The sequence below is a fragment of the Centroberyx gerrardi genome, chromosome 24 (assembly GCF_048128805.1).
Source record: "Centroberyx gerrardi isolate f3 chromosome 24, fCenGer3.hap1.cur.20231027, whole genome shotgun sequence".
Taxonomy (NCBI): Eukaryota; Metazoa; Chordata; class Actinopteri; order Beryciformes; family Berycidae; genus Centroberyx; species Centroberyx gerrardi.
In genome coordinates this window covers 14,413,489-14,428,765 of record NC_136020.1, presented here as the reverse complement: position 1 = coordinate 14,428,765, position 15,277 = coordinate 14,413,489, and the positions used below count along the sequence as shown (strand labels likewise).

The 15,277-nt window shown below is 40.9% G+C and overlaps 3 protein-coding genes and 1 long non-coding RNA gene across 5 annotated transcripts; 2 read left to right on the top strand and 2 right to left on the bottom strand.

The window, feature by feature from the left end:
- LOC139923723 (dnaJ homolog subfamily B member 9-like) lies at nt 1-2,440 on the bottom strand. Its single transcript, XM_071914556.2, has 3 exons — nt 2,372-2,440; nt 1,741-1,987; nt 1-1,575 (listed from the first exon to the last, which is right to left on the bottom strand). The coding sequence occupies exons 2-3, from the start codon at nt 1,955-1,957 to the stop codon at nt 1,022-1,024; spliced, it is 771 nt and encodes a 256-aa protein (XP_071770657.2). The 5' UTR covers nt 1,958-1,987; nt 2,372-2,440; the 3' UTR covers nt 1-1,021.
- Nucleotides 2,441-2,935: 495 nt separating this feature from the next.
- Nucleotides 2,936-6,081, top strand: LOC139923715 (THAP domain-containing protein 5-like). 2 transcript variants are annotated; one of them, XM_071914541.2, is made up of 3 exons: nt 2,936-3,258; nt 3,642-3,828; nt 4,294-6,081. In XM_071914541.2, exons 1-3 carry the CDS (start codon nt 3,173-3,175, stop codon nt 5,095-5,097), a joined length of 1,077 nt encoding a protein of 358 aa, XP_071770642.2. In that variant the 5' UTR covers nt 2,936-3,172; the 3' UTR covers nt 5,098-6,081. The 2 variants fall into 2 exon arrangements, with proteins under 2 accessions (XP_071770642.2, XP_071770641.2); XM_071914540.2 differs by having other exon boundaries at nt 3,642-3,834.
- A 233-nt stretch (nt 6,082-6,314) lies between these two features.
- On the top strand, nt 6,315-8,446 carry LOC144538091 (uncharacterized). Its single transcript, XR_013504070.1, has 3 exons — nt 6,315-6,452; nt 7,650-7,717; nt 8,415-8,446. It is a non-coding gene; the product is annotated as an uncharacterized LOC144538091 (long non-coding RNA).
- A 758-nt stretch (nt 8,447-9,204) lies between these two features.
- On the bottom strand, nt 9,205-11,105 carry avpr2l (arginine vasopressin receptor 2, like). Its single transcript, XM_071914542.2, has 2 exons — nt 10,283-11,105; nt 9,205-9,335 (listed from the first exon to the last, which is right to left on the bottom strand). Exons 1-2 carry the CDS (start codon nt 11,103-11,105, stop codon nt 9,256-9,258), a joined length of 903 nt encoding a protein of 300 aa, XP_071770643.1. The 3' UTR covers nt 9,205-9,255.
- Between the last annotated feature and the right edge of the window lie 4,172 nt (nt 11,106-15,277).

Sequence of the window (15,277 nt, the reverse complement as noted above, 5' to 3'; positions counted from 1 at the left end):
CTAGACAGTATTTATTCATTCTCCAAACATTTAACAACCAATCAACATTCAGGGCACTCTCTCTCTCTCTCTCTCTCAACACACACACACACATGCACACACGCGCGCGCACACACACACAAAAAGTGCAGACATTAGACAATGACATTTATACAGCACTGTCTATGAAAGATAGGCAACATGAAGAGCAAAAGTGCCAAATATTGCACGTTATAAAAGGTAGATGCAACTCCGCAGGAAGAAACTAAAACGAGGTAACAGTTGATAATGGAGAACTTACACACGTTTCTGGGGCTATGAACCTCCACTTTTACAGCAAAATCCAACTCAAGTGCTCTTAATCTGAATGGATAAAAGTTACGGTTATTGAATACTGTGACATTTTCACCTAAGTTTATGTTAATGAATGAATGCCAAGGGGTATAAAATCCTCAGATACAAAATTACAAAACTTTTACCAAGTAGATTTCTTGGTAGTCTGTTTTGGTTTGACATTATCATTCAGCAACACGTTCTTATGCATGTTGTGGAGAGAACAAAAACAAGAGCATGGCCTAAATAGCTGCAGAATGAGTGTTTCACAATGTCACCTCAGATCTCAGGTCAAATGTTATTGCTTCCCTGCTCTCAAAAGAAAACCAAAATCCATCTTTTACTTTAAATGACTGTTTAACATTAGGCCATACCTGAGAATGGTGGATTATCACATCAGAAAATGATGAACAATTCACTGATAAAAGTAAACAAAATGAAACTGGAAATCTAAATAATGGAAAGGTATCCAAAATAACCACAGACCTACTCTGTGTTATGAGCGAGTTATTGCTTGGAAGCAGCTATTGTATCAGCCCGACTGAGATATTTGTTCTTAGAGGCAATTACGTACAGCAAATTACAAAAACCACACAAAATCATGTTCTTTTCCACCAAGTGATAAATTAGCATTCAATTCCAAAACCACAACTAAAAGCTTAAACCCAGCAGTGTCCCCAAGAGAGCTTAGTTTGATGTTTCACGAGCCTCAGGAGCAGTCGGTGAAGGTGGTCACCATGTTCCCCCTGCGCTGGGTCACTGTCCTGCAGTGCTGTTTCCCCGAGCCCTGGAACCTGCTCCCAGTCCTGGAGCTGTGCGCGTCGAAGGAGAACATCTTCTCCAAGTCCTCGAACACATCGTCAAAGAGTCCTCCTCCTCCTCCGCCGAAGCCCCCCTGCTGGAACTGTCTCTTGTGCCTGTTCACGGCCTCCTGGTGGCTGTCGAAGTGTCTCTTTTGGTGGGTCTGGGAGCTGGAGTGGGCATGGGAGTGGGAATGGGAGTGGGAGTGGGAGTGGAACTGGTGTTGTTGCTGGTGTCGTTGCTGGTGTCGTTGCTGGTGACTGAACGGTTCAAAGTCTTTGAACATGTCATCGAAGTTGAAGTTGAAGGACTGGAAGTGCTGGTGGAAGTCGTAGCTGCCGCTGCCTCCTCCTCCTCCTCCTCCTCCTCTTCCTCCTCCTCCACGGCCCTCCCCAGATGAGGGACCGTGACCAAACTGGTCATACTCTCGCCTCCTCTTATCATCCGACAGCGTCTCATAGGCTGGCAAAGACAAAAAAACAGGTATCACTCATTGTTTCTGGTGCGTAGACAGGCTGATAGGTAAGAAATGATCATTCAACTTGCTACATCATAAACATGATGTAACAAGCTTGACAATAAGGAAGAATCTGCCTCCATCAAATGGTGACAACACTATCCACTCACCCTCTGCTATTTCTCTGAACGTGGACTCGGCGTCAGGGCTCTTGTTTCTGTCAGGGTGGTACTTCAAGGCCAGCTTATGGAAAGCCTTCTTGATCTGGCGCTCAGAGGCATCTTTAGGCACCCCCAGTATGTCGTAGTAGTCTCTCTTAGCCAGGATGAACTCTGTGATCAGCAGAATATACACCGCTAGCAGCAGCACGGACTGGGCTGTGGCCATACTTGTGGTTTCTTCACCTCACCCCTTGCGCTGTGGAGAGAGAGAGCAGTTTGACAGCTCGATTAACAGACTTTCACACGGCTCTGAATGTGAAAAACGAACATTACGCACTATAAAGACACTCAAAGCTGATTTTCAAAGTCAAGGCTTGGACACAAACTTCCAAAATTACCTGTGAACAGCCAGAATAAAGGTTACATGACGTTTTACTACAGCTAACGTTACGTTGCTAGCTAGCTTAACAGAGGGACGTCTGACAACGCCAACTCACTGTTTTGATATAACAACAGGGCAACAACTTGGGGAAGCCCAGTCAAAACATTGTTATTTACACTCTGTGGTGTTGCTCTAAAGTCAAATTAAACACTCTTAACAAGTAATGCATCTTCGAACAAATAAAAACGGTGTGCTTACCTGGAGTCGCAGTGACAAACACCCCGGGGATACCTCTATCAGCCACCAACTGCTCCAGCTGATCGGAAACGAAAGCTAGCAAATGTTGACGAGCTGCATTCCTGAGCTGTAACACCACGACTCGCAACGCCATTGGTCCGTTTCCTCACCCAGTGACTCAGATCATTGTGATTGGTGGATACAACGAGCACGTGGCACTCTCAGACTATAAAGACGAAGCGAGAGATATATCCTTTGCTTACTTCCGCCTTCGCTTCAACTATATAGACCTCTTCTTTTTTGCTGGGAGGCGAGTGTTTACTGCGAGGGATTATTTCATTTAACCAAAGAGCATAATGGTCTTAGGCTATGAGGCATGTCTTCGAATTAGTCAAAAATATTCTTTAGCATGTGTGTAGTATGGTAATGGTAATGTATGATATTTGTAATGAATATTCATGGTTGTGTTTGCATAAAATCACGGCTTAATGCAGTAGCAGTAGCTATCCTGATCCCTATTTGTTTATCCTCCTGCTGACTAATCTGGCCATTATATATTTAGACGGTTGTACGCAAGCGCAAGATAATTTCCCGCCCTCACGTCGGTCCGGGGGCTTTCCATAGGCTGCAATAGGATGTGAATTATCTTGATATGTAAATATAATCTCTTTGGACACTGTTGCAGAGTGTGCCGTGACGTTACGTCCGCTGCGTTGACCACCACCACCCGGAAGTAACAGTTTGTGTGTATGCTCTGCATTTTCAAAATTTTAGCCACAAATTTGCCTGTCTAATGCATTTTCATGTAGTTTCTCGCTAGATATGCCTCGGTACTGCGCGGTTAAAGTTTGCAGAAACCGCGGGGGAACGGCATCTAAACAAGAGAACAAGAGAATTAGCTTTTATCCGTATGTTTTCTTTTTCCTCTGCTGTGTCTCTGAGCTGAAATGTTTGTTTAGTTTAGCTAGTAGCGCCAATTTTGCCGCACTGGCTATCATAACAGCTAGCTATCCAACGTTAGTCAAAGCAGTATTAAAGTAGTAGTAGTAGGAGGATAGCATTTTGTCAGAAATAGCTCGCTAGGAAATGCAAGGCAACTATGATGAGGTGTTAGTTAAATATTGTTTTGTTTGAGGGAAAAGGGGGGTGGGGCAGTTAGTGACTGGAGGGAATGTGGAGTAAAAAATAACAATGCTGCACTGAAATTGTATTGAGACTCTTCAATCATCTTCAACAGTTTGAGTTTCAAATCAATGTCTTGCTTTAATTTTCCCCTATTTGTCCCTCAAAGCTTCCCCTTGCAAGACAAGCCCAGGCTACAGAGATGGGTGGACAACATGAAGCGAGAGGAGTGGACCCCAAGTCGCCATCAGTACTTGTGCAGCGAGCACTTCACAGAGGACTGCTTCGATATCCGATGGGGGATTCGCTACCTGAAGAACACCGCCATCCCCACCATTTTCCCTTCCCTGCAAGATGTATGGGTCTGTCTTCTGTTTCCCCATTCAAACATCCACCAAAGCTCCATTATAGACATGTAATCCGTTCGAGCGCTGTGCTAGTGCTTGCTGATTTTGCATGAATCAAAAAATAAACAGGAAGTACCTTGAATGCCAAAAGTAAGTTCATTAATGCTCCATGTAAGCGCACAAATGAACAAAAGCACATAAGTGAGCAAGTGATGAACACAAAACACTTACATACATGCAGCTATATGCAACGCTATTCAAACTCAAAGCTTGCTTTTGTTCATTTGTGCGCTTATATGGAGCATTAATACACTTATTTTTTGCATTCAATCTACTTCCTATCTGTTAATTTTTTGATTAATCTTTGTGCTACCTTAGAAGACCTTTCCCCACTGTTTTTTTATGTGGATACCTGATTTTGCATGAACAGATGATGATCCCATCCCAATGATTGCTCCTTTTCTTTTGTCTCAGGAGGGTGAGAAAAAAGTCACCACCAGTAAAAAGAACCCCAAAACCAAAAGCAGGACATGTGACATTGACACTGAGCCCACCAGGTCCGACTCCCCTCCTAATAAGAGGCCGCTCATTTTGACCAGGACATCCAAAGCAGCGCAGCCAACCACGACAACAAACAACCTCCTTTCTGAAGACGGAGACATGACAGATCCCATTCAGGTAGGTCTGTTTGAACTGCCGCTGGTCTCGGACACTGGCGCCTCCTCTAACATGTCACTCAGCGAGGCGTTGCTCTCAGAGATTCAGACTGCTGCTTGTGAGCTGCCAGGTGACAGCGGTATGCTAACGGCGTCCTGCCTTACGCTGTCCCACGGTGACGACCTCCAATCCCAAGGGGAGACGGACCCAACTGTGACTGTGTTGTGCTGCGAATCGCTGGGCCCGTTCTCCGACGGTGAGGCCACAGTGGACACGGCTGCCCTCCAAGCAGCGTTGGGCCAGGCTTTTAGCTTTGTTCCCGTGGAAATAATCAAGGGGGAATCTTCAGACTGCGTCCTGGAGGACAGAGGACCCGCCGAGGGAGAGCACGTTTGTGTTTACGAGCACTCGTACTGCAGACCGGACACGGACAAAGAGCAGCTCTGGAGTAAGATCTTGAGTTTGCACGCTAAGATCTTGGAACTGGACCGCAGGGAGGAGAGCACTGTGGCCAAAATCCGCGCCCTGGAGAGCGAGATAGTACACCTGAAGAGGGACAGTGCTGTTTTTAAAGAGAAGCAGAAGGTGCTAGAAGATTATATATCATCCATATTGCTCTGATGTTGCAAGTGATTGACAGTTATGGGCTCCTGAGTGAGACTGGGGATGTGCTTGTATTTTAGTTGTTGCTATTGATTCACAGTGAGTCACATTCACAGACATGTTGCACTTATGCTACCATCTTCTGAACGCATTTTACTCTATTTCTCACAGAATTATTCTTACTGACAATTGAAAAAAACAACATATTTCCATCTTACAATTATAACTGTCATCTTCTGGCTGTCTCCACATGGTGGCACTGTGTGACCATCTTCATAGAAAGCATTTCAAATCTTAATGGAAGCATTGATTCTCAGTGGCTTGTTGCTGTTACAGCTCTTCTGTATCCATGTGTTGCCGTTTTGTGTCCTTACAGTTTCTCCATGAATGGAAATCAGATGTCATTAATACATTTCTTAACTTATTTATTGGTCTTCTGCTGTTGTGCTTTTATTAAAGTAATGCAGCCAAATAGACAGCCTATTGTATTGTATTTTATCATCATTTTCTGAACTTGCGTATGAAAACCTGTGTATGAAAATTGTTTTTGTTACAGTTAGCTAGTCTACTGTATTTGCATTTTGTGTTATTTCATCAGTCAGTTGACTTTATCAGTGTCAATGACATTCATTGTTTGAAGAGTAAATATACTGCCTCAAGTCTGAAACATCAAGTTTTAATTTTGATCTGATGCACAGGTGACAAAATCATTACATCTAAAACTGAGGTATTCACTTGAGTGGAGCAGTATTTCATACTATGTTAGTACACATCGTCAATGTTTCTGACAGCAACAACAGCAGCCATCACAGCTGTAATGATGCAGACTACAGTGTCCTTGAATCACCAACAATCATGTCCTTGCAAGCTCATGTATTTCTATGTTGCACTTGATTGTCAGTGCCAACCTGTTATTCTGCAATCCTAGGCACTGTCTAACTTTAAGAGAATTGTTGCAAGTCTAAAATATTCTGCTATAAATTAAAAACATAAAACATCACAGCAATGTGGATATTTTAATGTAGAATACACTAATAAAATATAGTGTAAATCCTTTATGTATTTCTATAATCGCTTCTCAGGGTAATATGTCTGTGTCCACCACATTCATGGTGATTTTATATATATATATATATATATATATGTACGTACTGTATATCTCCCATGAAGACATGAAATGGGACCAGCAGTAGGCCTATGATTTGTCTCCCCACTTTTCAACCCTTAGGCTCTGACTTAGTCACCAGAGTGTTTTGTCCAACTGTGATGCCTAATCCTGTTTGAAATGTCTTTCTAGAAAGGAAATCGCCACAGGCTGTCTGCACCTCTGTAAGCCTGGGCAAAGAATTTCTGGTACAGTGTGGAGTGGATTGGTGAGACAATGTTAAACATCTATTCCCACCCACACCTCTGAGGAAAGTAATCCATTGTCTGTCATCATTGTCACTGTGATCATTGTCTGCTAGTAAACCATATCTGAGGGATGAATGTTGATGGAAATTTGATATTGAGACTGAGATTGCCTGCCTGATGCACCGTATCTATTTTCCCATTCAAAATCATGCATGACAGGCACTTAAGTTGCATGACACATGAGAAAAACAAGCCTGGCGTCAGTGTATTACCTCTGAAAGGCTTTATCACACAATTTCTCTTGTCTGGAACAGGGAATGTCCATTAATTACATTGTTTTAATGGAGTTTCTGTGTGTTTCTATGTGCAAATGCAATTATTTCTAATTTGCTACCCTTTTTTCATTGTCTTCCAAACTGTGTGTGTGTGTGTGTGTGTGTGTGTGTGTGTGTTCGTACGTGTGCACCTGTGAGCTCATCTTTGAACATAAACTTTAGAGAGTCTTTGCTAATAGGAAAATGTGTGGACTGCAGGCAGAATAAATTGGTTTTGAATAAATCTAGACTAAATTACAAAATGATGGATTGCACTCAAGAAAGGATTTGTACATAAAATATGATTTCAAATGACTCCAGGGTGTTTCATCACTTGCAAATGTTGCAGGATGACACATTAAGTTTGAGACATTATTTCCCTTATGACTCTGGATTCTGCTGCACTATCAACGATTAAGAGAACGGATTTCCGAAATTATTAATGAAACAACTTTGTTGTAGTCGTGTATCTCTGCATCTCTGAGTGACAGCAAAGTGCCATCTCAGTGCATTAGGGGACTAATGGAGGCTCTGGGGACCAGATCCTGATCTCAAAGTACAGTGTAGTGTAGTAATAATACTTGTCAAACTTACAAAGTGCTTCGCAACCAAGCAGAAACAAAATTCAAAATTGACATTGATCAATAAAACAGAGCAATATTCCCCGCCGTAGGGAAAGACAAATAACTGGAAAAAATGGATAAAGCCAAAGATTACAGAAAGGCCTTATGATAAAAGTACGTTTTGAGAAGTGATTTAAAAGATGAAAATCTACTAAAGCTCAGCTGCCTTCAATTCTATTCAGGTGGTGCAATGAAGAAAAGTTTTTGTTTTTTTTTTGATCTGTGCAGTAGAAACAAATTAGATGTATTTTGTAGTAACAGGTTTCCCTTGCTGTTGCAGGTGGAAAGGAGCTTGATGATACTGTAACTAATGGAGGGTCATTACTGATTTATTATAATGAAGATCAGGTACAGTATCTTTATTTTTCAGTGTTGCGTTTAGTTAATTTGCTTATTTGCACAGTGATAATACATAGAAGCAAAGTAATACAACCAGAAATAAAAGATGTAAATAAACACAAAAACATCTCGCCTCAAAACAAACAAAAGAAAGAAACCTACCAACAAACAAACAAAACAAATGGGTGCGTGGATTTGTAGATGATTTGTAGCCAACAATATTTTTCTCTGTAGATTGTGTATAGTATGAAAAATCAGGCTTATATCTTTCAAATGTATTCATGTTTGTTGTTTTTTTTTTGTTTTTTTTATGGTTTATTATTTTATGGTTTATTATTATTTTATCATCCTTGGGTGCTGTATGAATGACAGTATTGTACATTGTAAAGTAAAAACAAAGTAGTAGTAAAACAAAAGCCAATCACAAAAGCCTTGTTAGACCTGAATGGGTTTAATTATAATATGCACACTTAAACTACAGAGAGTCACTGTGCCGATTAGTTTATTCTGTTAAATGTTTCAATTTGAGATGCCAGTGGAGGTTGAAAACAAGATATGAAAATATGTTTTGAGGTTGCTGAATTAATACACGATTATTCAGAACATCGACACTTAAGCTACACTTAACTGGCAAAACTGTACTTGGCAAATACTGCATGAGGCCAACAGGAATTCACAACTCACAAAACAACCTCTTCATTAATAGGAACCCACATGTGTAGATGAACTGGCATGACACTCATCAGGTAAACCTCTTGAAGTATTTTTTTTTACAAATCATCCTGTAACGTCAGTCCTCCTGACATCAGATGTTCTGTTTCTTCTCGATGAAACTTATCTTTCTCTGCTCTCTGTTAATTTGATAAAGAAAGCTGAAACTAGAGCTGGATCTGGTGCAGGGTGGTCAAGCAGGGATCCAAGATGAAGACGCTGTGTCATTTGTATTGTCTGCAGATAAGATGGACTGCAGATTCTGTGTGTAACCTGGTTGTGTGTAGTGCAGGGCCAGACCTATCGCCATCAGCTCTAAGCATTTTTCATGAAGCAGTCCTGTTGCTTTGCATTGTCTAGAGTCCTGTATTGCCACTGCTGGACCTTTCTAGACATCCACTGTTTGAGAGCATCATCTGTCTTCCATCACTTCTGATGGAAGCTGATGGTAGATCACATGTGTATGTTTCTTTCCTTGTGGTTTCCATTGCCAATGTTTTGTTATTTTACACATACTGTATATTCTGAGCTCCAAATCATATAGGACTCATCTGTCAACTGTCTATGTTTAACCATCTAATCCTCTAAGAGTGTGACCTCTCTGTTTGACAAGTTGTGGTAGTTTTATATTACGATGCTTATGTTGATATAGATTTAAACATACATCATCTGATGGGCTTGAACACAACATCAGTGATGGAACTTTGGTTCTTTGTGCTTTGGGTTTGTCACCATCAGACATCTTCATCCACAGACATGTTCATGAAACATCGGTGATAGTTTCACTCTGTTACATCTTGCAGCTCTGGCTTTTTTATTTTTTATTTTTTTTTTTTTTAGCTGTAGTAGAGGTATATCCAAGGGTTGGTGCAGCTGTTGAGACTGGCAAGCAACATGATGATGACAAACACTGGACCTGAGAGAGAGGGAGAGAGAGAGAGAGAGAGAGAAATATGTGAACAAACACAATTATACACTGGGTCATCCAGGGCTCCCTCTCCATCTGAGCCTTGCCCTATATGGCAGTTTTTTTGTTTGCAAAACACTGTGTCATGTAATCTCTGGGATGGGCCATTCATTTGGCATGATAAAATTTCATTCATTCATTCATTCATTCATTCATTCATTCATTCATATACACAATGACACCAATGTAGATCATCAAGGAGAAATTTAAGCTTTACAATAAGTGATTTCTAGGCACTGAGGCAGTTTGGTCTGTAAACTACTGTCTGATGTGCAGCTCTATAAAGAAAGAATTGGAAAGGTGGCTGAGACATTCTTCAGATTTTCTGGGCATAAGGTGCAGAACTGATACCTTATTTGAATAAAAAGCTAGGTTGGACATAAAAGATTAAACAAACTGTCTTGTTCATTGATAATAGATCAGCAGACTATTCCAGACTATACTCCAAAATCACATCACATTTTAGGATATTTTTCCTCTGGCTCATTAAAAATGCTGTCCGTTTTCATAAATACTCATCAGACCTTCTTAAATTCTGAGTGGTATTTCCCCACACACAGGCTCAGTAGGCTACACTCAGTTTCTTTATTGGATCCACAGTAATCACTAACAAATACACTTCCAAATGTCATTTTAGCGGTGATCTTGGCATCCCCAAGTCCTCCAGTAACATGAGGAACAGTTATATTTCACTATTATTTCATTCACTAGAGGTCAGCACAATGAGAGAATGGATAAGGATGACTTTTGTTTTTAGGTTTCACTCTCCATACAGACAGTTATGCAATTCTAAGTGAGTTTGGATACTGGAGTTTGGATACTGGAAGAAGTTTGGAATCCTTGCTTTAAACAATACAATGATGCCATGCTTTTAATTCAAATATGTCCACACTAACCTTTTGTAGGCGCGCTGCTTGGGCTCCAGGCAGACCACAGCTGGACAACAAAGAACGGGCTCCAGCAGACTGTGTATACCATTATAATAACAAATGTCATTTTCACCGTCTTCAGCATCGCGCTGGACACCCCCTTGGTGCCCGTGCGTCCCGCCTGCAGCGCCTTCCTCTTCATGTTGAAGTAGATGCTTGTGCATATTCTTATTTGGCAATAGAGTAGAATGACGGCGGGGAGGGCAAACACCGACAGAGTGATCCAGCTGATGTATATCCTGCTCCCCCACGGTTCAATAAATGTTGCCCAGCAGTCGTACTGGTTCTCCTCCACCTCTTGGAGGGAGAAGATGAACAGCTGCGGTGTGCTGAAGGCGAGGGAGACCAGCCACGCCGCGCCGATGGAGAGGTACCTCCGAAATGATCCCTTGAAGAAGGAAACCATCGGCCTGCAGACCGCATGGTAGCGGTCTATGGTCATAGCCACTATCATGTATGTAGAGGCAAACATGCCGACCACCTGCAGGTATTTCACAGACCGGCACACAAAGTCAGTGCCTCTGAACCTGTGCGTAATTTCAATGGAGAGCTGCGGTAAGACTTGGAAGAAAGCGACCACCAGATCCGCCAAGCACAGGTGCAGCAGGAACAGCTGGGTCCTCGTGTTTCTCTTTCGCTTCTTCCAAAGTGTGCCCAAAAAGAACAGATTCCCACATGTGGCAAGCAAGAAAATCAATCCCAGAACTGCAGCTCTGATGAGCGCAAAACGCCCATGCACTTCTCCATCCACCTTTGTTGGCTTTTCGGTGCTGTTGCCGCTGTGATTCATTTGATCGCTCATTTTCCCCCCTTTGCTTCCGATTTTGCTGTAACTTCTGGGTTCAATTAACGTTATTTTTGGAGATGTTTGATTAACGCCATGCTGGCCCAGAGACAGTCCTACAAATCCTCCTCCTTTTGCGCACCAGTTGTCCACAGCAACAAGTGTTTCACTCTGGCCGTACGAGCTGCTTTGATAAGTGGGGGCCATCAATTTGTAGGAGAGGCAGGACCATCTACTCTGTTCTGAATGACAGTGTCAGGCCTGTACTTTAGTGTATCAATTGAGACACACTTTTGTCACAAAGTGTTGCTCAAAATAACATTCACATCGACCATCCATTCTTCCAAAACATGAATTTTCCCCAGTTGAATAACACATAATTGATCCTATGTGACATTATGGTTAAAACGCAGTGTCAAGTCCACCTGACTAGGAGCAAGCATCTCAAACGATGATTTGATTCGATTCAAACTTTATTGGAAATTTGGTGTGCAGACAGGATTCACAATGAAAACACTGCAAGAACAACTGATACAAATACCATGATGTCACAACAAAAACATAATCAACAGCAATAATAATGGAACTACATTTATACAGCACATACTGTAGCCTATCTAAAAGCAGAGTTTAAAAAGTGCTTTACAGAGAGGCATTAAAACAAGGAAAACTAAAGGAATAAAAAAAAATGCAAATAGCCTAAATAAAACATTACAAAATATAAAGGTATAAAGTGCATTTTAAAGAGTGATTTAAAAGATGAATAGCTAGCCTAAGCTCCTCAGGCCAGAATTCTAGGGGTCTTCAAGTTTCAAGTTTCAAGTTTATTTGCCATTTACATAAAAATGCATTGGAATTCTTGATCACGAGCCTCGCCATTCAGCAAAAAGAACACATGAGAAACATGGTAGAAAAAGGACAAAGACGCAAAACATAAAACATATGCAGCAGTACATGCATGGCAAAAGTGCACCTTTAGTCACCTGTAGTCTTGAGCAGAGACTGCAGGACAGTTAGAAGAGCTCTGACCAAGGGTATCACTAGGGGATTAAACAAGCTGCTTTCTAGCTAGGGGCCAGACTCAGCCTTAACTTTATCAATATAATTTTAAAATCAGAATCTATATCATAACCAGCGATACTTTTAGGGAGGAGCAGACAGAGTTGTTGTAGTCTAAACAAGAACATATATATGCATGGATGACCTCCTCTGAATCTGTGGGGGATAAAAATTACTTGATTATTTTTTTTATTTCTCCCAGTTTCAGGAAGCAGGACTGCACTGTCCTCTCTGCTCTTCAAAAGTCAAGGCATTGTCAAAAATCACTTCTGAGTTTCTATCCACTGTGCTGGAGGATAGACTAACAGACTCATTTAGATTGAGATGTAAACAATTTTGAGACGTCAAGCACTTGATATCTATGTGACAATTATGTAGTTAGAGTCAGTAGGAGGTATAAGTGAGTACTGTCTGCATAGCAATGGCAAGAGACATTATGTTTATTGAGTGATGTTGCTTATGGAGAGCATGTGGAGAGAGGACGGGGCTCAGAATCTCAGAATTGAGTGTTGTGGATCTCTACAGGTGATGATTACTGAGAAGATGATGAATTTTCTTTCAGGACAGAGAAGGCGCTATGGGAAAGATTGGATCTGAGCCAGTTCAGTGCTGAGCCTGACATGGCACCCAGTGCTGAATGCAGTCAATTAAAATAACATGATTTACTCTGTCAAATGCATTAAGATTTAAAATTGGAATCAAACATTCTCTAGTATCCACTGTTAACCCTAACCTTAAAGGAAAAATCCACCCCGAAACATTCTGGGCCCATTTTGCTGTTTGGTGGGGTATTTTTCTTATTCCCACCGACTGGCCAAACTTAGATGATCTGATGTCACGTCAAGATATTTCCAGTGCAGCCACATTGGAATTTGATCTAAAACATTGACAGTAAACGTCAGGTTTTGGTTTCAGGCTTCTTTCTAGAGTCGCCGTTTTCCACCAACATTCAACAATCATAATACAGGTAGAAATCCATTGTAGAAGAGGCAGAGAGACCAATTTCTCCACCAACAGTAGCCTCAATAGACAATAATGCAGTGGGTCCACAAGATGTATTGTGTTTTGAGTAAGAGGCGTAACTTTTCAAAGTCAAGAATGGTTGAACATGTATGATTACCTCACCAGTGTTTTCAGAGGAGGCCTTGATAGTAATGGCACCATAAATTTGATTGCAGAGTTGGAGGTAAAAATGTAAGAGTGGAGAGGTGAACAAGAGTTAGAGGTAGAGTGATGTAATAGTGCATTGAATACAATCGCCTTACAGTCTGACATTTTTGTCTCAACATTACTTAGGATTGGACCAGAAGACAAAACTTGGTGAAGAGTATGTCCCTTTAAATGTAAAGGCCTCTTTGTTAATTTAGCAAGGGTTTTTTAGACTCAGTACGGTGCAGAAAATTAATGTCAAGCAATTGTGATGGGCAACTGACATTTATATTGAAATCACAAAGTACTGTAATTATATTTTCTAGTTTGTCATTATGTGAGACAGGAGACAGGATGAAATCATAGTTAATTTTGGGGGAGGTCAGTAAACTAAAACATGTAGTAAGGGCCTCCCTTACTACATGTTTTAGTTTACTAAAACATGTAGGAAAGTGGGTAATTCAAAAGAAGAAATAGTACAGAAGTAAATAGGACAGCATTTGATGTTACTTTATTGAGCAACAGCTACTCTGCCACCATTATAGCCTAGTAAATTCAATCAATGGGGCAGAATCACCCAGACTCAACCATGTTTTCTAATTATAAAAAACACAATTATATAAAATAATAAAATCAAGATAGCTAAAAGACTTATTAAAGAGATTCATTACATTCAGTCAACCAAACCTGACAACTCAAACAGAGGTGGATTGAAGGTTGTCAAGGAAAATAAATGAGGTCGTTTATATTTCCGGCTGTGTTCACTGCATGAAACCCCATTAAAAGCACATAAGAAACTACATATAGCATACAGAAAAAAAAGACCAGACAAGGAGTCAATAGTTCATGCAGCACAATAAAAAGTCGTTCATCAGTACAAAATCCAAGATTCTTGCACAGTCTGCTCACTGAGCTGCATAATGCACCTATGAGATGGGTATGAGTTGGGTTTAATATGGATAGATTGTCTTGGGTCTCGAGTTTTCCTGCCGAATCATTTTTGAAGCGTGCAGAACAGTGTATCTTAGCGTGAGCAATTCAACCAATCGAGAGCGGTTACCAATGGATACGAGGGACATAATCACCATGATGGAGGAGAGACATACAAAAGCAGAGATTATAACGTTATCACCGCTTCACCCCTGACAAAACAAAAGAAACATGCTAAATTTCTCGGTGATGGTAGGGTGTTCATATTGAGAGGTGATGGTGTTACAGTGTGTGCTTTTGTTGTCACTCCTGCAGCATGCTGTTGTGTCCATCACAGCCGCCGGGAACCCCACTCCGAACATTGTGTGACAGGTTTCTCTTGCCTGGGGTAAAGTGGAAAGAAGCTGTTTGTGCTCAGCAGCAGGGCAGTTCATATTTTACCTGAGAGAGCTGCAGGCTGCTGTGTCTGTTCTGGGGCTTATGAAACACACTGGCACCTTCAGTAGCTAGAGAGAGTGCTATTCCTACTCTTCATTGTTATACTATAAATAACATAGTGTAGTAAATACTAAAATAATATGTTGCACTATTTTTTTTCTTTTACAGAGGATTTGAGGATATGTTCTTATATCTATATTCTTATATTTCTTATATTTTTCTTTTCTTTCTTTTCTTAGAGCTTTACTATGACCTGAGTATGACTATTCTATTTTCTATGCATAGACCATGATTACTACCATATTGCAATTACCATACGATACGATATGGATTTGTTATGCATCATAGCAACTCCATTTTAAAAAGGAAATACACATAATACACAGGATAAGCACACAATATTGCACATAAAACACATAATCACTCTCTATACAATTTTTCAAACCTGACTTAGACTGTGGAATATTTCCAGAGATTTGAGGAGTCTGTGGAGCTGCATGGAGGTGTTTTATGGCTCGATCAAAAGAGATGATTTTTTAAGTGGACCACTTTACACAGGTAGGTGTTTCACTTCTCAGAAACCACATGAATGAGGGCCTTTT